This window comes from Equus quagga, unplaced genomic scaffold (genome assembly GCF_021613505.1).
Source record: "Equus quagga isolate Etosha38 unplaced genomic scaffold, UCLA_HA_Equagga_1.0 73442_RagTag, whole genome shotgun sequence".
Taxonomy (NCBI): Eukaryota; Metazoa; Chordata; class Mammalia; order Perissodactyla; family Equidae; genus Equus; species Equus quagga.
Genome location: NW_025802777.1, coordinates 2,104,919 through 2,125,155, shown reverse-complemented (window position 1 = coordinate 2,125,155; position 20,237 = coordinate 2,104,919). Strand labels below are relative to the sequence as shown.

At 55.1% G+C, this 20,237-nt stretch overlaps 1 protein-coding gene across 1 annotated transcript in view; it reads left to right on the top strand.

The window, feature by feature from the left end:
• The first annotated feature begins 1,218 nt into the window (after positions 1–1,218).
• The window catches only part of UMODL1 (uromodulin like 1), a 62,239-nt gene continuing 43,220 nt past the window's right edge, over positions 1,219–20,237 (top strand). Inside the window, exons 1-6 of the mRNA XM_046651742.1 lie at positions 1,219–1,294; positions 4,898–5,140; positions 12,390–12,551; positions 13,412–13,533; positions 16,112–16,298; positions 18,071–18,211. Coding sequence (XP_046507698.1) covers positions 1,219–1,294; positions 4,898–5,140; positions 12,390–12,551; positions 13,412–13,533; positions 16,112–16,298; positions 18,071–18,211 — 931 coding nt within the window. The remainder of the gene's footprint in view (positions 1,295–4,897; positions 5,141–12,389; positions 12,552–13,411; positions 13,534–16,111; positions 16,299–18,070; positions 18,212–20,237) is intronic.

Sequence of the window (20,237 nt, the reverse complement as noted above, 5' to 3'; positions counted from 1 at the left end):
TGGCATCTGCTGTTTAGTCATTAGCCATGCGAACGCAGCAGTGAATCATTTTAGAGGTAATCTACCAAGAATAAAAGATGCCGCAACATTGTTGGGGGCGTTAGGCTGGAAGGTCCCTTCTGGGAGAATTATCTGGTATTTTGAACACCAGGGAATTGTACTTCTGAACATACAGCCAGGGAGGAACTTTGTTACCCTATGTGAAAGTTTTCTCAGTCAAACCAATGAGAGCTTCATCTAATGTTAAAAATTGTCATGTTAAAAAAAGACAGATGCCTAACAAGGCATTGTCAACTAGAAAGCGTTTGATACGAAATTTAAAAGTCCATTTTACAGGCAATATGACGGTGGCTGAAATAAACATAAACCAGCTCTCACTGTCACGTCCCACAGTCTCGTCTGCTATTCCTGTGGCCCTGTCTGGATCGGGCCCACTTTTATGTCGTTGAACACCGTCCTTGTCTTTATGGCGATGGAACTCCGTGAGGGAGGTTGTGACTTCGCATTGTGAAGTATTGTTTTCACGTTCCTAAAACTCTTCATGGCGAGCACGTCAACATCTGTGCGATGTTCCATCCAGATGCTCTGAATAATTTATTTCCCATTCTCCCGTGATGGCTCACTTCGATGCTTTTCCATTTTCAATCTTGACAGGTAATGAACATCTCTGAGACTGTGGCTTCCCGGCCCTCGGACCAATGATGCGGGGCGGGTGGGGGGGGATCGCTGGTCAAGATGTCTGAACGTTTTTGCGGCTCTTGATCTGTATTGTCCAATAGTGTGCAGGATGCTTTTCTGAACCCGCCGTGCCTCTTTGACTTGCCGCTGTCCTCGCCGCCCGACAGTTCGGGACGATAAGGTGAGAGAATACGCTGGACTTGACGGAAGGAGTCAGATTGCCGTCTGAAATGTGTTTCTTGCGTAACAACGAGATGGAAGCCGGCGATGTGGCCCGGTCGTTGGATGCTCACCTTTCCTGAAAGATGCCATCTGCTTGGAGCGAGAATGGGCGGTGACATGCAGCTGCCCCGAGGGATGCCACCATGGCAATGACGGGCGTTAACAAGCAGGCATAAGGGACCGCTCCCAGCCAGCGCTCCCTCTGAAGCCACTGCCACCATCGGCGGCACGGGGAACAGAAGGGCCCTTTCTCTGGGCCCAGGCTCCCTTGTGCTGCTGCTCAGGAGAGGCCCAGGGCTGCATCCGCACCACCCGACCATGCTCAGGACCCTTGGGCTGGCCCTGCTGGCTCTGGTCAGTGCCGTGGGCCCGAGCCAGGCCAGCGGCTTCACAGGTAAGGGGTCCGGGCTTGGCATGGGGGATGCTGGAGGAGCGGGGGGCTCCCTGGGAGCAGGTCTTGTGAGGAGAGCAGCCCTGCTGAGACCCCGGCAGACAAAGACACACCTGCTTTGAGAGGTGGCAACGTGTTCCTCCTTGGCCAAACTTTTCCATAAACCACAAAAGAGATGGTGTGCCTCTGATCCCCTGGGGGTCGATGGGGTTCAAATGCAGATTCTGAGTCAGCGGGTCTGGCGTGGGGCCTGGAACTCTGCATTTCTGCTGCCAGTGTGGACGCTGCAGATCCACGGGCCACGCTGAGAGCAGAGCGCTGCCCGAACCTTGGCATATTAGAGTTTTCAACTTACAGATAAGGAGGTGGAGGCCCAGAGCAGTCAGGCACTCACCCAAGGCCACACAGCAGGCCAAGGGCAGAAATACCACCAGGGCGCTCCCTTTTGTTGGCCCTGATGGGGCGGCAGCTTCCCCTCACCCAGGGGCCCGGTTTCCTCTTTGGTAAATGAGGATGAAAGTGGCCGACAGAGGAGTGAGGAGCCGAGCAAGGACAACCTGTCAAAGCTTTCAAGACGCACATGATTTCTGAAGAATTTCAGAGAATCGAAATGGCAAATCTTTTTAATCATTTCCCTCTTAAAATCTGCCTCATTCCTTTGGGAATTTAAACAGATCCCTTCTGTTCCTCCAGTCAACCTCAGTTTTGTACTAGTTTCACGTTTTTTTGCCCATCAGCAGGATTTTGGTGTAACTGTGATTTCTTTTTACTTGGTTTTTCCTTTGGAACGGGTCATGCACAAACCGCACAACTCAGTCCCAGAACGAACGGGAATATTGCGAGGCTGGAGGAGAGCACAGGAGGGATTTGACGAGCCTGCTCATGCATCGCACACACGAGGCCACGGGGAACAGAATCTCAGCCACGCGCCAGGGTTGCACACCTCCCTGTTCTCATGTGCCAGGGACGGTCCTGACAGGCACGATTTCACTGAATCCTCCACAAGCCCAGGGCACAGCTACCATTTTATAGATGACAGGACTGCGGCACCGAGGGGCGGGAAACGTGCTCAGAGTCACACAGCTGGCGTTTGTGAAGCTGGTGGGAACGGGTCTGTCTGACCCAGGACCCACGCTCCCTCCAGGGCCTTAAGTTTGCCCATCTCTGGGACTGGAGCTCAGGACCCCCGATGGCCATGCTGACGGCTCCTGAAAGCGTTTGTGGAATGGCAGGATCTGCTCAAAGCTTTCTCTCTGGGCTCTGCCCAGAAGCCAGGCTGGGAGACCAGCCAGCGGCCTCTAGGAGAACGTGGAAAACAAAACCGAACAAGCAGATCCCAAGAGCAGCTTCAGGGGAGATGCGAGCGTGTGTGGTGTGTGTGCAGGCGGGTTCTGCTAATGATCAGTGGGACTTGTCTCGATCAGATGGGGCCCGGGGCCTCTCCAGAGACAGGGAAGTCATGACCTTCATTAACATGGCTCGCATCTCACCTTAGGTTAAAGAGAGAAACAAAACCTGGACCCACTGCTCCAAATTCTCAGTGTGGGCGGTCCTTGGGCTGGTCTAGATCCCTCCACTAGGGACCACATTCACTGTGGCCATTTTCTCTGGCCTCTCATCCAAGTCACCTTTAAGGTCTGGGCCAGGTTACCCTGGCCTCAGAAACCTGCCCCGGCCCACATAACCAGGGGCCTCCCATTCCTTTCTGAGGCTTATGTAACCTACCACTTTGGTGAAGATGGCCCACAGGTTGTCCCCCACCCCCCAGAGGCCCTGCTGCCCTGCAATGGTGATGGGGAGGCGGCCAGGCATTCTTGTGGCTTACGAGCGGGCTCACTCTGGGGCGGTGGGATTCAGCACCGTGTCCCACCCAGAGTAAGGCCGCAGTATCTCCCGTCAGCCTGGGCTTGAGGGCTGGCTCTGCCCTGTTTCTTCCTGGGTGGCCGGAGGGTTCCCAGCCCCCTGAGTCTCACTTTCTGCACACTTGTGGGTTGCTGTGAGGCCAAAGGAGAGAATCTTCAGGGGTGCTGTCCTGGTGTTGGGGATGAAGATTATTTCTGCTGCCATCTCTGAGGTCCTCCCCAGAAGTCCAGCTCCTCATTGTGGGGTATACACTGTCATATTGATCCTCTACCCATAGTCTGATAAAGCTTAGAACTCAGAGGTGAGTCTCTGAAGATGTAAAGTGTATTCGAACGATTCACTCATCCTACACTGAGGACCCATGAGTGCAGAGAGCCCCAAGCTGGGTGCTAACGTTGGGGGCCACCACATGGCCCCTGTGTTAGTCCCCAAGGCTGCCATACAAAGTACTACAGACTGTGGGGCTTAAACAGTAAAGATTTATTGTCTCTAAGTCTGGAGGGCAGAAATCCAAGATCAAGGTGTGGGCAGGGCTGGTTCCTTCTGTGTGCTGTGCGGGAGAATCTGTTCCGTCCTCTGTCCCAGTTTCTGGTGGTTTGCTGGCAATCTTGGCGCTCCTTGGCTTGTAGAAGCATCTCCCCATCTCTGCCTCCGTCTTCACGTGGCCTTCGCCTTGTGTGCATCCTGTCTCTGTGTCCAAAGTTGCCCTTTTGTAAGGGCACTGGTCACGTCGGATTAGGGGCTACCCCGCCCCGCTATAACCTCGTCTTAACTGATTACATCTGCAAAAACGCTATTTGCAAATAAGGTCACTTTCTGAGGTCCTGGAGGTTAGGACCCCACCACGTGAATTTTGGGTGGGAGGGTGTGGACACAGTTCAGCCCATAGCAGTCCCTGCTTCGCGAGGCAACAGAGGCTCTCTGGGTAGACGGGACACCCCAGGACCACAAGGGGGTGGTCCAGGACAAAGAGACACAGGGCTGGTGAAGGTAACGGGTGCTATGGGGTCCCGAGAACTGAGAGATCCTGCCGATGAAGGGGCTGTGGGTGTCTCTGCACAGGAACCAGGCTCCAGCTGAGAGATGCATAGGGCCTGATGGGACCAGCTGGCTGTTGTCCTACGGCGAGGCACTGTGCCCTCGTCTCCCGAGGACAGCAACAGTGGGGCTGAACTTTACCGTCTATGAACTTCTCATGTGTGCTTGAGATAATTGCTATTTATCTTCCATCCTGTTCCAAAAAAGGGAGTCATTGCTATCTGTGCCCAGCAAGTAGTAAGCCTTCAGTATATATTTACCAAGGGAATTGCTGCGTATTCATTTCACCGCAACAAACCCGAGGCTCACGGGGACTAGGAGGTGTGCACAAGGTCCTCCAGGCGCAGAATCAGAGAGCACGGAGCAGGAAGCAGGGACACGAGCCTCCGTGTCTTCCCTCAGTGTACTGTCAGACCCCTGGGCTGGGGGAGCATGGGTCGGGCCCAGGGGCCTCTCCACAGCCTGTAGCGGAAGATGTCTTAGCATGCAGGTCCCTGTCTACAGGTCATCCCTTCGAGTTTATGCCGCTGCGTGAACTTCTCAGAGATGGGCTGGTGGACAGATGCTGAGGGGTCTGCCCAAGGGCGAGAGGGCTCCTTCCACACTCTTGCAGATGTGGAGGGCTTGTAGAGAACCCCTTGTATGGATCTGATTCTGGCACTTGTCCTTTCTTGGGTTCCTGCATCTTTCCTCCCTCCCTCGTAGAAAAAGGCCTCTCCTTGCTGAGCTACCAGCTGTGCAACTACAGCGTGACCCAAAATGTCCAGAAAGTGGAGGCCCTGCAGACATCCCACCTGACCTACGTCCCCTGCGGTGGGTGGATCCCGTGGAGGCGGTGCCCCAAGACCGTTTACAGGACCCGCTACCTGGCGGTGGAGGTCCCCGAGCCGAGGAACGTGACGGACTGCTGCGAGGGCTACGAGCAGCTGGGCCTCTACTGCGTCCTGCGTGAGTCCAGGGCGGCCGGGCGGGCTGGGGGCTCCCTCCCTCGTCCCCTCTCCTTGGGATTCCTGATGAGTCTCGGGACAGTCACTGTTCACGGCCATTAGCCCTGAACTTACTGGATCTTGCTGGAACACTGGCTCTCAACCTTCAGCGTGTATTAGGATGGTCTGGAGGGCTCGTCCCAGCACAGATCCCTGACCCCACCTCCAGATTTCAGATCCAGTGGGTCAGGGGTGAAGTTCAAGTTCACAGATGGTGCTGATGCTGCTGGCCCGGGGGCCCCATTTTGAGAACCTCTGTATTGGAGCAGTGGCTTTCAGACCTGGCTGCATATCGAAGGCCCCTGGGCAGCTTTAAAAATTGGGGTGGGATTGGTGTGGGGCATAGCTTGGGCATTGGGATTATTTTAGAGCTCCCTGAGGGATTCTAATATATGGCTGAGTTTGAGAACCAGCATTGCCTTCTCTTCTATGTTGGCAGCCAATCTTTTCTTTCTGAAAGCTGTAGTGGAATGCTTTCTTTAACCAAAATCCTAAGCTGAACTCTAGTATGTGAAAGAGATGGAAGGGGTCCCTTCGCTTTCCCCTAACTGCCCAGGGACCCCGAGTCCTGTCACTTTCCCAGTGAGGTTTGGAAGATGCTGGGGGCAGTTACCAGGGCTGGCCAGTGTCTGAGGCCAGGTGAGCTGGGCTGTACGGGGCCTCAAGGCTCAGCCTTTTGACAAGAAGGGAACTTTCCAGAAGATTTCTTCCAGGGGAAAGTCACAGGCGGGTATGCGTCTGTGAGTGTGTGTGGGTGGTGGTGATTGTTAAATCTGAGTCAATACCAGATCCAAAATGAGTTTTGGAACAGTCAGAAGGTCCCCCTGCCCCCACCCCCGTGGTGGAGGGGAAGTGGGAAAGGTGTGAGGGCTGTTGCCCCCAGGGTGCAGACAGCACCCACTCCAGGGTGCCGGGAGGGGTTCCCATGTGACCCGTGCCTGGAGCCCAAGGCTCAGACAGCAGCAGGCTACGCTGTGGACACTGCACACGTGGGGCCTGCCCCCTGCCCGCACCAGGGGCTCCAGGATGTAGTCTTGGATGGTCTGTGCAGATCCTGAGCCTCTCCCTTCAAGCCCCTCAAAGCCATCTCACAGAGGACAGGCATGGCTGACACTTTGCTCTGGCCCCCTTCAGAGGGTCAGGCGCAGAGACGTCCTCACGGCTCACGGGTGAGCAGTTCATGGGAGTACACCTCTTCTGGGAGTGTTGAAATGACACCACTACTACCACCAATGAAAACCAGATTGGCCGGCTGACCTTAGGCCCTGGGGCTCCGTGCCCAGTGAACTCCCGCTGATCCCCTAAAGGGGCACTTGCAGGGAGGGGCTGTCCCTGGCGGTCCTGCCCAGGCCCTGCTGGGTCTAAGGAGCCCCTTCTGGTGCTGACACCTGCTCCTTTCTGCTTTCTCCATCTCCCTGGGCCGCATGCACGAGGGGACGACCAGCTGAGCTGCTGTCCCTGGCCTGGAGCACCTCCCTTCCAGGGAGCTGGGGTCCCATTGCTGTGGGGGCCTTGGGGCCCATGGCATGTCAGAACCCAGTGGTGGAAAGAGGGGGCCACCTGCCCTGTCTATCTTCACCTGTGAAGGCCTGCTGGCTGTTGGGGGGATTAGTGAGGTCTTGTGTCCAGGGTGCCAGAGGAGGCCCCCAGGAGAGGCTGAGCCCCACCAGCCCCACCCACGCTGACTGGTCTCCTCTCTGTAAGGGCTGCCACCCTGCTGTGACAAACAAGTTAATTCCCACCAGAGGGAGGATGGGAGGGCTGGCAGCCCCTCTCCGACACCTGCTTATCTTTCTTCTCCTCAACAAACCAGCTTCAAGGAGTACCCCTCATGAGACATCAGCCCCACTATTAGAGTCTTGGTGCCTTTAATTAGGAGCTCACCAGTTGGGAGAGGGCCAGAACATTCTAGTCAGAGAGTCCTGTGGGCAGGGCTGCCCTGGAGACTGCAGGTAGGGGTGTGGCTGGTGAGGGAGGGTGAGGATGTCATGGGGGCCTTGCTGGGAGCGGGAGAAGGAGGCCTCACCGTGAAGGCCTGGAGGCCCCTTGAGTCGGCTGAGTTGGGGTCGAGGGTCCACGGTCCCCTGGGCCTGAGAAGGGTCACTCTTGCAGCAGTGTGCAGAGGAGGCCAACAGGAGCCCAGAGGAAAGGGCAGGGAGGAAAAGGGGCCTTGGTGGGGTCGTCCTTTGTGACGGGCCAGCTCAGGAGATTCCTATCACCAGTGGACAGGAGAACCCCCCCACCTGCAGACGGGGACACAGAAGTGGCCAGGTGACTTCGAGATCGCACAGACTCGGGCCTGGGTCTCGCCGGCCCCCATCAGATTCAGTTTGTGGCATCTGGGGAAGGCGGCCTTGGTGGGATAGGGGAGGAATGGGGATAAAGAAGGTTACGGCACTGAGCACGCTGGCCTCTCCCCCGGGAATGCTCCTGCTTGGTGCCAGGGCCGGGCGTGGCACTGTGGCCGCCGCGGGGGCCTCGTGGCACCCCCAGTGGGGCAACAGCTCTCCTCCCGGCCTGTGGGGGCTGCGGGTGAGCACCTCGTCCCCCCTCCGTGTTCAGACATCACGTTGGTGGCTGGAAACGGCCCGGCCCATGGTGGAAGTGTTTACCCCGAGGGGATTGGCAGCATGAACTTTTCCACACTTGCCTGGGTCCTTTGATCAAAGCTTGTTCCGAGATGCCTCGTGACAGGCTGGCTCTTTGGGACAGGAAGTGAGAGGTCTCTGTGAGTGATCTGCTGACACCCAAGGGCTGAATCACACAGAATGAGGCGGGCCCCAAGCCTGATGTGGTAGCCCCAGGGAGCAGCCTGCGAATTTGGGGAGGAGAGGAGGATGGAAGGTCCTCTTTCCTCCAGGGCAGGACCTCGGGGTGGCCCGAGGCTGGGGTGACAACCCAGGGCTCTAAGTTCAGAGGTCTCATCCCCAGAGCAGTGAAACCTCTGACTCGCTTCCTTCTTTCTCCTCCCACTCAGCGACCAAGTATCTAAAAAGGGAAGAGAGTTACAAGAGCACATGTGGTATTTCTTTCCATCTAGATGACTTTTCAATTTTTTTTTAAGTCCAACATTTGGAATGCAATGATAAGTCAGAGATTATTTTATTTAAATGTATTTTTTAAAAATAGAATTGCAAAAATTGGATCCATGAACTGTGCAGAAAACTTGGAAACAGCAAAGAACAAAGAGAAATCACCCACATGCCCGCCGCCCAAGAATAACCGCGGTTCACGTTTTCTTCTAGTCTTCATTCAGGGCAGCTGTTTGCAAAAGCGTGATTACCCTCTTGGAGATTTTTTTGAGGCACGCTTTTACCACTTAGCCATTTATCTGGAACATCTTTCATGTCAATAAATATTATTCTACAGCAGGATTTAACAGCCACATGGCATTACCTCATATGGATGTATCGGCATTAAGCAATCCCCGACCACTTAGTGGTTTCCAGTTTTTCATTGTCATAAATAATGCCGTGATGAACATCATATGATACAAACACTGCAACACACAAGCTCGATATTATTCACTCGGGATGAATTCCTGGGAGTGGAGCCGAGTGAGTGTCTCAGCTGATGCTCACCAACTGACACCCTGTTTTCTGCCCTCCCCGTCTTCTTCGCACACTCATCATCTTGGCAAGCTCTCTCTCGAGCAAGCCCAGGGCCCCCTCACGACCAGGAGACAGCCCCAAACTTCCCGTCTCCCCCTGCTAACGATCAGGGCCCCCTTGGGGAAGGAGGGTGCCTCTGAGGGAGGAGGCTGGGGCTGGAATGGTTATTCCAGAGCAGATCAGACTCCTCAGGCTCAGGGAGACCCCGGGGCCGTTGCTCAGACAGCGCTGCCTCCCTCGGCATTGTCTCACTGATCCGTGACTAACCCTGGGTTGCCAGGCACTGGGCAGGCTTGTTTCATTGTTTGTGTTGAGTTAGTGGAAGGAGAAGCAGACTCTTGACTTTCTACCAAGCTGGAATTGTTGACTGTTCTCTGGGGCTCTCGGCAAGCCGGCCAGCTCCGAGGCAGGCAGGGGATTCCCAGCAGCATCTGAATCAAGATGAACTTGAACTTGAAAGCACTTCTGTGGTGATCAGGAAACCGTTTTTGGAAGCCAATTCTTCCTGGTGGCCTACATTTTCTTTTCATTTCAATAAACCTTTTCGTTTAGATTCGTTTGAGATTTACAGACAAGCTGTAATTTCCATACACCCTTACAGGCTTCCCCTAATGTCAGCATCCCACAGGGTGCGCGTGTCCCAGCTCAGTACCCAGCGTTGGTGCGCTGCTATTAATTTGACTCCCCACTCTCTTTGGATTTGACTTTTTTTCCCCTAATGTCAGTTTTCTGCCCTCGGAGCCCACCTTACATTTAGTTCCATGTTTCCTTAGTCTTGAGGCCACTGGTTTTTACGATGGGAGAGAAAGCAAAGACCTTTCCTTCCTTGATGGGTGTCCCTACAGGGATGCTGGCATTTCCGTCCCAGCGTGGCTCTCCCAGGCTGCACTGCATGGCCATTTTTCATGCCCTCAAAGCCAGTCCCCGTGTGGCAACTGCTCCAGGACTTTAGATAATTGGAGTAGCCACCTGGATGACTGGGAAATGAAGAGGGAGCCAAGGATTGCACGGAAACGAGAAAGTTATGGAGCCTGAACTTCCAGTCCAGGCTCAGCGGTGTGAATCAGACAAGACGGCGGGCGGCTTCCGTGATGAAATTGCTAATGCAGACTCTGCCCGTTTCTCCTTTGGCAGTTTTGGCTTTCTCTTCTCTTCCTTGGCTGACGCTCCCGCCCTTGTGATGTGTTCCCAGCACAAGGAGGGGCCACCACCTTCCTTCTGGCTGGGGAGCATTCTGAGGAGACATGGGGGACCCCAGAGGGCAGTCCCCAGGACTGCAGCCCCTCGGGGCTTCCCTTCCACTTGGCGACCCCACGAGTCCACCCAAAGGGCTAATCTTCCCCAGCTTCGGGGGGATGTTTCCAGAGCTTGGTTATCAGCTGGCCTCGTCTGACTTTCCTGGAGTTTCAGGGGCCTGGAACTGCACTTCTGAACATCTTACAGGGCACAAAGATTTAAATGAATCTGGACACAAGCCAGATGGGTTTGAGTGCCACCCAAGGGAGCACGGTGCCCTCATCCGGGGCGATTGGCAGGAAGGCTGCGAGCTCACCCAGCCCCTTCCTCACAGGCTGTCCCCGGGGTCTCGCCTTCCCCTGCCTCTCCCCCTGCTGCCCTCAGTCTCCCCGAGCTCCTGGCTTCTTGGCTTCCTTCCGGCCGTTGCTGCCCCCAGCCCAGCTCCACCCCTGGGTGTGCACAGACTCGCGGGCTCCCCCAGCCCTGCAGCCTGCCATGCTCTGCTGCCAGAGTGTCCAGGCAGCAGTGGCCCACGCTCCGGCCGCCTCTTGAGCAGTGTCTCCCCAGGGAGCAGCGCAACCCGGCTTTCCCGGGTTCAGTTTTTTCTCTTCTTCTGGCGCTCTTCTATGGCCCTGAATACCAGCACCTGGACTCCTGGCCCGTCCGTTTGGGGCCCACGGAGTCTCAGATAGTTTCGGCCCTTTCTTGGATCTCTCTTTTCTTCAGAAGCGAACCCATGCCTCCCCCAGCTCCCTGGCTGAAGTTCAGGGCACCAGGACACCGTGTCTCGCGTGGTGCGTCCAACCACGCCTGGCTGCTCGTCCCTCATCATCTTTCCTCCCGCAGGAGCTCGCCTGCATTTCTGCATGTCCTCCAGGAGCTGTGTCACACGGAGCTCGTTGTGAATGGTGCCCCCTGGAGCTGCGCAGCCCGTAGCCCTGCTGACTGACCTCAGTGGACCTGCCCCCAGTTGACCAGGGAGGGGTCAGGGCCACGCTGCTGGCCTCTCCAAGCGTGTGTCCAACAGGCGGGCCAAATGCCACATTTGCATGGCTAAACTCTGCTCCACCCGAGGCCGTTTTTCTGCAGCTTTCCCCAGCTCAGGAACGCTGCCAGCAGATGCCCAGGCGGAAGCCTCGGAGGCTTCTTGAAGCTTCTCCCTCTTTTACATGCCCATCCCATCTGTCAGCACATCCTGAAGCTTCCAGCTAAATACACCCAGGATCTGAGGCTTCCCGTGCCTCCACCCATCACTCTGGTCCAGCCTCCACCATCTCTCACCTGGACCATCACAGTCAGCTCTCAGCTGGGCACCCACCCTCTCCAGCAGCCAGAGCATGCCGTGAATGCCCTAGGGAAGCAGGACAGGAGATGGGAAGGAGCGGAGGAAGAGGCATTGGCCGGTCGTGGGGAGGGAAAGGGGTTTGCAAAACTCCAGGCACCTGGGGCCTTTCGTACAGAGTGAGACAGCTCCAGCCCCGACGGGGCGCCTGAGGGTCAAGAGAGATGGGGACGCAGAGCTACTCAGAGTAATCTGAGGGTCTGGGCAGGGCACCCCTTCACCACCAGACTGCCCGAAACCCCCAGGACTCCCACCTGGACACGGTCTGGGTTTCTCTGCTGCCCCATCCACCAGCTCACCCACTTCGCCCACCCAGGCCACAGGGCCCCTCCTCTCCATTGGAGGGTGGGCACCCTCCTGCCTCGTGATGATATGATGGTGTCTGCGGGGCTGCCCTCTACCCCCAGGGCCACAGACTCGCCTCTCCAGGGCGGCCTTCCCTGCCTCCCCACCCCGGGCCCTGCTTTCCTCCCTGCGGCTCTCATCCTGTCTGACCTGTAGGTCTACTTGCACATGGCCTCTGTCCACTGGAATCTAAGTGTCCTGAAGGCAGGGACTTTGCCTCTGTCCACTGCTGAGTCCCAGGCACCCAGTGCCATGTCTCATCTATATCCAGTACTCAGTAAATACTGAATGAATGAATGAATGAGTGAGTGAGTTGGTGAGTGAGTGAGCTATCAGGACACTGAGCATCAAGGGGCACTCTAAGGGCTGGTGGAGCCCCTGTACCTGGACTCCTAAGGCCTAGAGGAAAGGGGACACCCAGGACCCCAGCAGAAGCTGTCCTCCTTCGAGAAAAGATGGTCAGACTATATGAAAGTCAAAGCAAATGCCCTGGGGGGCTGCTTTGCAGGACCTGTGAGGCACCACCCAGGCCTGGACACGGCCCTCGGGAAGCCACACCGTGCGCCTCCCGGCTGCAGGCATGATCCGGGACCAAGAGGCAGCCCGAGTCCGCGCCTGCATATCTCACCGAGGTTTTTACTGCCAACATCATTAACTGCTGCTCAATTTTCCCCCAGCCCTGAATCGGTCCCGGGAGTTTGCATCGAGACCCGGGGTCTGCCCAACAGTGGGACTGGAAGCGCCTAGCTCGCTGTGCACCCTGGACGCCGACTGTCCCGGACTTCAGAAGTGCTGCCCCTCATCGAGGGGCCACCACTGCGTGTCTCCCGTGCCTCCAGGTAGGGCTGAGGTCCTCTCTTGCCTGAGACCTGCAGCAAAGGAGATATCCAGTTAGCCAGCTGAGCGTGGGATGGGGCCCGGCCCTGAGCGGCTGGAGGTCGGGGAGGAGTGGGTCAGCTGGCTTCACAGGGAGCCGCGTGCACGGGCAGATTCCACGCCTGGGTGATGTCTTCCTCAAAATCCAGTCACAGAAACCTCAGGGAGAGAAGAGTGTTCACAGGTGCTCTGAAGAGGGAAGACATCCTGGTGTAGCAATGACCCAAATCCCCCACGTTTGTCTCCTGGGGCCTGGGCACTCCGGGCGGAGCTGGCTGGAAGCTGAACTGTGTCGTACTGGGAGGCCAGAAGCCCCACAGAGACTCAAAATCCCTCTCATAGCACCTGTGGGCCAGGTCCGGGGCCTGGCCCTCAGTGCACGCCTGTCTGGTCTGGAAAGTTCTGCTCTTGACCGTGGGCTGCCCCCAGGAGAACGGGTTGGTCAAGGTTCAAAGCTAGGGAAAGACATATATGCCATATGCAATATATATTACAGGGGTTGCATATGCTCTATTAGTTTAGTATAAAGTAATAGTATAAGTGATCATTAATAACATATATTAATATATAATAAGTATAAAGGTATTGTATACATTATATATTAATTATACTGTTATGCTGTATGCATTACAGTATATACATTACGTATCATGTATTATACACAGTATTGTCTGGTTTACATTATATACAATAACATACATTATATATAGGAATCTATATAAGAGGAACAAAGGGCAGGAGGTGGTGGCAGATTTCTTTATCAGGCCTCGGTTGGCCCACCCTGTCCCGGGCCTGTCACTCATGAGCGTGCACCCTCCTGCAGCTGCGGAGAGGAGCCCGGCCAGCTTCTGGTACAACGTGAGCGTCCTGGTGAAAATGGACTTCGAGGAGCTCCAGCAGGTGGACCCCAGGCTCCTGAACCACATGCGCCTTCTGCACTCCATGGTAGGTGAGGAGGACAGCGTGCCTGTGGGCCGCCCAGGCTGACACAGGCTGGGAACTGGGGGCCTGGGAGGAGTTCCACGAGTGACCCCAAAATGATGACTCTGAACCCAACATGAATTCTTAATTTAAAAAAAAGACAATGTTAAAGAGGTATGATTTACGAGCAACAAAACGCACCCGTGGAAGTGTGCGGTGTGATGCGTTTTGAGGTGCATAGCGTTGTAAGCCACATAGAGAGCACAGGACCCCCAACCTTTTAACAGCTTGTTGCTTAATCCAAATGGTGCCCCTGTGTAGACGGCCTCGGCCGCAGCGCTGCGCCCTCACTAACCTCGCTCGCCGATCCCCAAGGCTCTAGCTCCCGCTCTGCGGAATTCGGCAGGCGCCCCAGGAGGGGCTGGGGTGGGACCTCTGGATGGGGGTCCTCTGCCTCGGCCCTGTGGGTGTTTGCGGTTGCCTGGCTCTTTGCTGTGCCCCGCCTGTCATCAGAGGATTTGCCCAGCATTCCCAGCCTCTGCGCATAGGAAGCCAGAAACATGCTCAGCTGGACAACCAAAAATGGCCACATGTCCCCTGAGGGCAACACCACCCCTAGTGGAAGCCTCTGCTGTGGCCACAACTCACCCTTTCTGACACCTCAGTGGGCCCTTCCCACCAGCTTGTCCCCACATGCTGGGGAACCCAGCGGCGGACAGGGCATTGCTCGTCACCATACGGCGGCTTTCCCAGGCGGTGGGCTGACCTCAGGGCTGGCCACAGGCGAGGGCCCCATGCAGTCACTCCATGCTCAGAAGGGCCCCACACTTGGCTGAATGCTCTGCGGTTGCCTCTCGAAAGGCTTAATGCTTTTTGAATCAGGGGCCCCACATTTTCCTTCTGCACTGGGCCCCGCATGCTGTGCCAGCTGCTCCTGCCTGACCCTCAGACGCATAGATGTTTCCCACCGTGGTGCCGGACCCAGAGCTGGGCCCTCCTTCGTGTTTAGGCCTGCCGGCCGGGGCATGCCCAGAACAGACGGCACACACGCTCACCTTGCTCTGGGCCATCCAGTAAAGCGGCTAGAGAAGAATTCTGAAATGTCATCTTCACTCAGAAGCCTCCTTAGCTGCCCTGGCTGGAAGTGACTTTTGTCTTAGCTTGTTGGGGGACTCAGGTTGTCCAACTGGCCGGTAAGAACAAAGCTATGGAGCCAGACTGCCCAGATTCAAATCCCAGGGCTGCCACTCATCAGCTGTGTGGCTTTGGGCAAGTTACATAACCTTTCTGTGCCTTAAAGACCTCCTCCGTTATATAGGAATAATCAGAATCCTACCTGAGTCGGTGGCCATGAGGTTTAAATAGTACATGAAAAGAGCTTAAAATGGTGCTGACCTGGGGAGGTTCCGAGTTGCTGTGGTTGTTGGTATTTGAAATATTATTATTGTCTCGTGTCTGCCGTTCTCTTCATGAGTGTCTGGGTTTTGTTTCTCCAGAAGGCAGAGAGTTCCTTCCAAGCAGGAGGGGCCTGCCCACAGCTGGGCTCCTGGACTCAGGGATTCCGTGAGGCTGGGGTTGGTCTCTGTCCTCCTCCTGAATTACGGACGACCTGTTTCTCCTCCTGTGAAGGGGTTCGCGTCTGCCGAGGAGGACCCCTGCCAACCCCCTTTCTGGTTCCCCGTGGAGACTTGGGGTTTGCCGGCCAAGCCTGCTCTGGGATGCTCTTCCGCCCAGGCGGTCAGGTAGACCTGCCTGGCTGCTCCAGGCAAATGATATCTTGAGACTTCGAGATATTCAGCTGGAGCAAAAAGAATGCATACGAAACGAGAGAAGGGATCATTAAACCTCAAAAAAGAACCAGATGTGTACAACGTGAGGCCGTGGCTTCACCGTCTGTTTCTCTAATTCCAGATCTAATTCTCCACGTCAGCTGTGAGGGTGGGGACGGGGGGACCCTGGGGTTGACCAGTGACTTTTCCTGGGCCTCTGTAACAAAGCACCACAGGCCGGGGCTCTTCACGACAGATGTTTATTGTCTTTAGTTCTGGACTCTGCTGACCGCTGACCGTCTGCGGTCAAGGTGTGGGCAGGGCTGGTTCTCCCAGGGCAGTGAGCGAAGGGTCTGTTCCAGGCCTCTCTCTTTGGCTCATAGGCGTCTGTCTTCTCCCCGTGTCCTCGCATCATTTCCTTCTATCACTGTCTGTCTCTTGTACCCAAATTTCTTCTCTGGACACCAGTCATCCTGGACAAAGGCCCACCCTGATGACCTCATCTTGGCTAATTACATCTGCAATGACCCTATTTCCAGATAAGGGCACATTCTGAGCTACTGGGGGTAAGGACTTCAACACAGGAATTTTTTTTGGCGGGGTGGGGAGACAATTCAATTCATGACAACCGGTGTTGCAGAAGTATTTATAATCTGGTCTGCAGGACTATGGGGATGACGACAGACGTGAAAATATTGTAGCAGTTCTTTTCTGCAGAGCAGAGTGGCGTGTGTGTGTGTGTAATTGGTTTTAACTTCTCCGGGCCTCAGTTTCCCCGTCTGTCCCATGGGGACGCCCTCACATTGCGTGACCCTCTGACTCTGGCTTCACAGGTCACCAGTGCCCTGTGGCCGATGGACTCTGCTGTCCACCACCTGTGGTCGGCTGGTGGGGACACCTCGACCACAGTGTCTTGGCTGCTGCTGGGCCTGCCGCGGCCGGTGCCGGTGGCCAATGTGTCCGCCATGTTGGACGGCATCGTGAGGCGCGTCTACGAAGTGATCAGCATCCAGGTGCAAGGTAGTCCTTCTCCGGGGTCCTCCCCTTGGGGCGGGGGCTACAGGAGTAGGGCGACAATCCAGCAGGCGAGGGGTGGACTGCCCCATCTACAGCTCATTCTGGCTCAAACCGGGTTGAAACTCCAAGTTCTGAAGCAGAGATTTTGAGAAGTGATTTTGCTCTAACTTCACCATGCCCCCCACCTCCCTCCTGGGTCTCCTCCACGCCGTCTCCTGCCCCTGCCATCCAGGCAGGCGCTGGAGAATGGAGCCCAGAGCAACTCAAGGCCTTGTTTCTCCAACCCTTGGGTTCCCAAATTTCCCTCTTGCCTCTTTCCCACCCTCTCCAAGAACATTCTTGTACCTAGACAGCAGAAGTGTACCAAGTTGAACTTCGTAAAGCACACAGATGTGGCCTTGTTTCTAGAAGAAATTACCTGGTCTTTCTTCTTATTCTTCTCCTCCTCCCCCTCCTCCTCCTCTTCCTCCTTCTTCTCTTTCTTCTTCTTCTTCTTTTTTGTCCATGTCAGGTGTCAGCAAACTTCTTCTGAAAAGGGCCAGGCAGTAAACACTTTTGGCTGTGGGCCGCACGGCCTCTGTCTCAGCTGCTCGGCTCTGCCATGTGGTACAAGAGCGGCTGTGGACAGTGTATGAGCAGAGGGCTGGCCCCCAGGAGAACTTTCTTTCCCACAGCTGGAGGCAGCTGCTCCCTGGGCAGGGAGGGGGATGGCTGCTTTGCTGGGGAAACTCCTCCTATGACACTGAAGGTCACACACAGTGATGTCGGGGTCTGGAGCCCGTGAAAGCTCTAGTGACTGCATTTAATTCCCTGCAAAATCCACAAATGGGCTCGAAGACCAAACTGCGTGGTGGCAGCAAGCGCAGAGCGTGCCTTGTCTGTTCTGCCAAGGCCGTTTGTCCAGAGAGCACAGGAGCTTGCCCGGAGGGGAACACGTTGGGTGTATGACTGAACACAGTGGGGGAAGGCACACTCAGGAAGGCGGGTCGGCTCAGTGGGAGGGCGCTGGAGAGAATCTGTTGGGGGATGACGCCTTGAGGGGGCGGTTTGGGGGAGGGTCTAAGGAAGGGGCTTTGTTCCAGATTGGATGCTGTCAGAAAGCAAGCGCAATTCTGTGATTGGGTATCTCAATGAATTTTATCTAGAGGGAGGGGACACTAGCATGAAGATAAGCTATAAGTGGCAGAGATCTAATAGTCACTCATTTTAGCCAAGAGAGGGGAGTAGTATTTTGTGGGTGACATGGTGGTCTTTTTTCCGTCTGGCTTAGATGAAAACATGAAGCGGCTTTGCTTTGTCTCACTTTCTCCTGGTCTTGGAGGAGCCTGGCCTGAGTGGCATTCTTTGAGCTTGTTTGTGTCTGATGGGAGAGTAACAGGGCCCCGCTAGGAACGTCAGGCCACTTCTGACATCGGGGCTGCCCTGTTCTCTTTCTCAGTCCAGAAAACTGCCCATCCTCAAGATGAATTCTTGAGTGGGATGTTTGGACTCCAGCGTTTCATGACCCTTCGGACTCAGTGCAGCCCCAAAGCAGTTTGCTCTGGCAACAGCAGCTGCCCAAGCATGCATGACGGCTGCTAGCGAGGGTGCCACACGCCCTGGAACGGGGGCCGGCTGCTCGAAGGAAGGAGGCCAGTGTGTCTGCAGGCTCTCTAAGACAGGGCTTCAAGAGGGCCCTGAGGACCACTGCCCGGTCCTCAGCTCATGTGACACACGTTTGGAGGTTAATGAGAATGACCAAGAGGTTACGACTCAACTCTTCTCCTTTTCAATAGACACAAATGAATGTTTCTACGACGAACTCAATGCCTGCTCTGGAAGGGAGCTGTGTTTAAACGTGGAGGGCTCATACCAGTGCCTCTGTCACCCGGAGTCACCGATCTCGTCTCCCCAGAGGCTGAACCGCACGTGTGAAGGTAAGCGAGTGGGCTCTCCCAGATGGCATAGGAATGGCTTAAGGAACTTTCCAGGCCAGAGGGTCCACAGAGATCCTCTCTTCTTACAAAGAGGGTACCACTGGCTCATGGGCAGACAAGAGTCATTTAGTTCTTTTGAACATCCTTGATCTCAAGGCATGCTATTCCTGTATTTTTTTTAAATGCACTTCACTTGCCTTTATCTCTGAACTCACAAGCTTTGTTTTTTCTTTTTCGAGGAAGATTGGCCCTGAGCTAAAATCTGTTGCCCATCTTCCTCTTTTTTCTCTCCTTTTTCTTCCCCCTGTCCAAAGCCCCAGTGCATAGTTGTGTATCCTGGTTGTAAGTCCTTCTTCTGCTTCTTCTATGTGGGATGCCACCGTAGCACGGCTTGATGAGCGGTGTGCTGGGTCTGTGCCCAGGATCCAAACCGGTGAACGTCAGGGCCACCAAAGTGGAGTATGCGAACTTAACCACTCGGCCACTGGGCTGACCGCTGCATTCATTTTTTGATTTAACCGATGTTGATTTCTGTGCCATTCACTGTGCTGGATGCTGGTAATGGAAACACGTATGAATAGATGGTACCTTTGCGCTTGGAAACTCGGTAGAGAACACGACAGATGCCTGTCAGGCATGGTGTGTAAGGGGGATGCCTGAATAATTTATTGTCTAAATCTGGACCCCTTTGAGAGTGAAAGGGAGGTGACTAATACTAACACTGGGGCCACAGGAGTACCCTGGACTGTCCCTGGGGTTACCAGTTAATTAGACGCAGGAGAGGAAGGGGGACATATGGCAGCATGCACGTGTCTTGGTTGGACAGTTGACTAGACAGTGATTCCTGAATGACTTGGGGGAGACCAGGATTATTATTATTGTTATTTTAAAGATTGGCACCTGAGCTAACATCTGTTGCCAAGCGTCTTTGTTTTCCTTCTTCTTCCTCTTCTCCCAAAGCCCCCCAGCATATAGTTGTATGTTCTAGCTGAAGCTCCCTCTGGTTGTGCCATGTGGGACGCTGCCCCAGCATGGCCTGATGAGTGGTGCTGGGTCCACGCCCAGGATCCGAACCAGTGAAACCCCGGGCCGCCAAAGTAGAGCGTGTAAACTTAACCATTCGGCCATGGGGCTGGCCCTGTTTTGACTATTTTTGACAATAGTGGTTTAAACTGAGACGGAGTTGAAGTTGAGTGGAGACGCCAGGATGCTGACTCAGTCGGGTATTTGGTGCTGGAACTCAGGGGCTGGGTTGCCTACGTAAATCAGGAGTTGTCAGTGTCCAGGTGACATTTAAACTACGGGCAAGGCTGAGAGAAGGGCCCAGGGCCGAGGAACCCCAATATTTAGAATCAGTACAGGAGGAGGGGATTGCAAAGGAGACAGAGTGAGGCAGGAAGAAGAGTATGAAAGACAGCAGCCAGGAGTCAAGAACAGGCAATCCTGTACAGACATTTACTACGAAGAGGCTCAGAGAAGTCAAGCAGAACCTGGAGGAGGTGTGGATGCCCAGGTGGCTCTTTTTAAAAGACGGGTGATGTCAAAGCATATTTGTGTGCGATGGGAGAGATCCTGGCTAATTTCTGCAGCTCTGGGACCCAGTTCAAGCCTTCTCTCCCCTGGGAAGCTGCCCTTGGACATCTCTTCTCCCCCGCCCTGCAAGGCTTCCCCAGCTGGAGATGATGGTCATCTGCAGCTGCTCCCGTGGCCCGAGAGTGGCTCAGGGAAGGCCTGCAGGGCTGTCTCCAGGCGGGTGGGGCCACAGGTGCAGGCTCCTGGCTGGCAGCTGGGACGGGGAGCAGAAGAGGAAGGAGCAGGTGGAACCTTCAGCTTGCATGGATGGGGCGGCGAGGGTCAGGGTAGGGTTCATTCATTCATTCATTCACTCATGCGACACATTTTAACGAGCACCTCCTATGCTCCAGGTATTGCTGTAACTGGGATTCTTTACACAGCTAAAGGGACTCTGCAGATGGAGTTAGGCTAAAGATCTAGAGATGGGAGATGATCCTGGGTAATGCAGGTG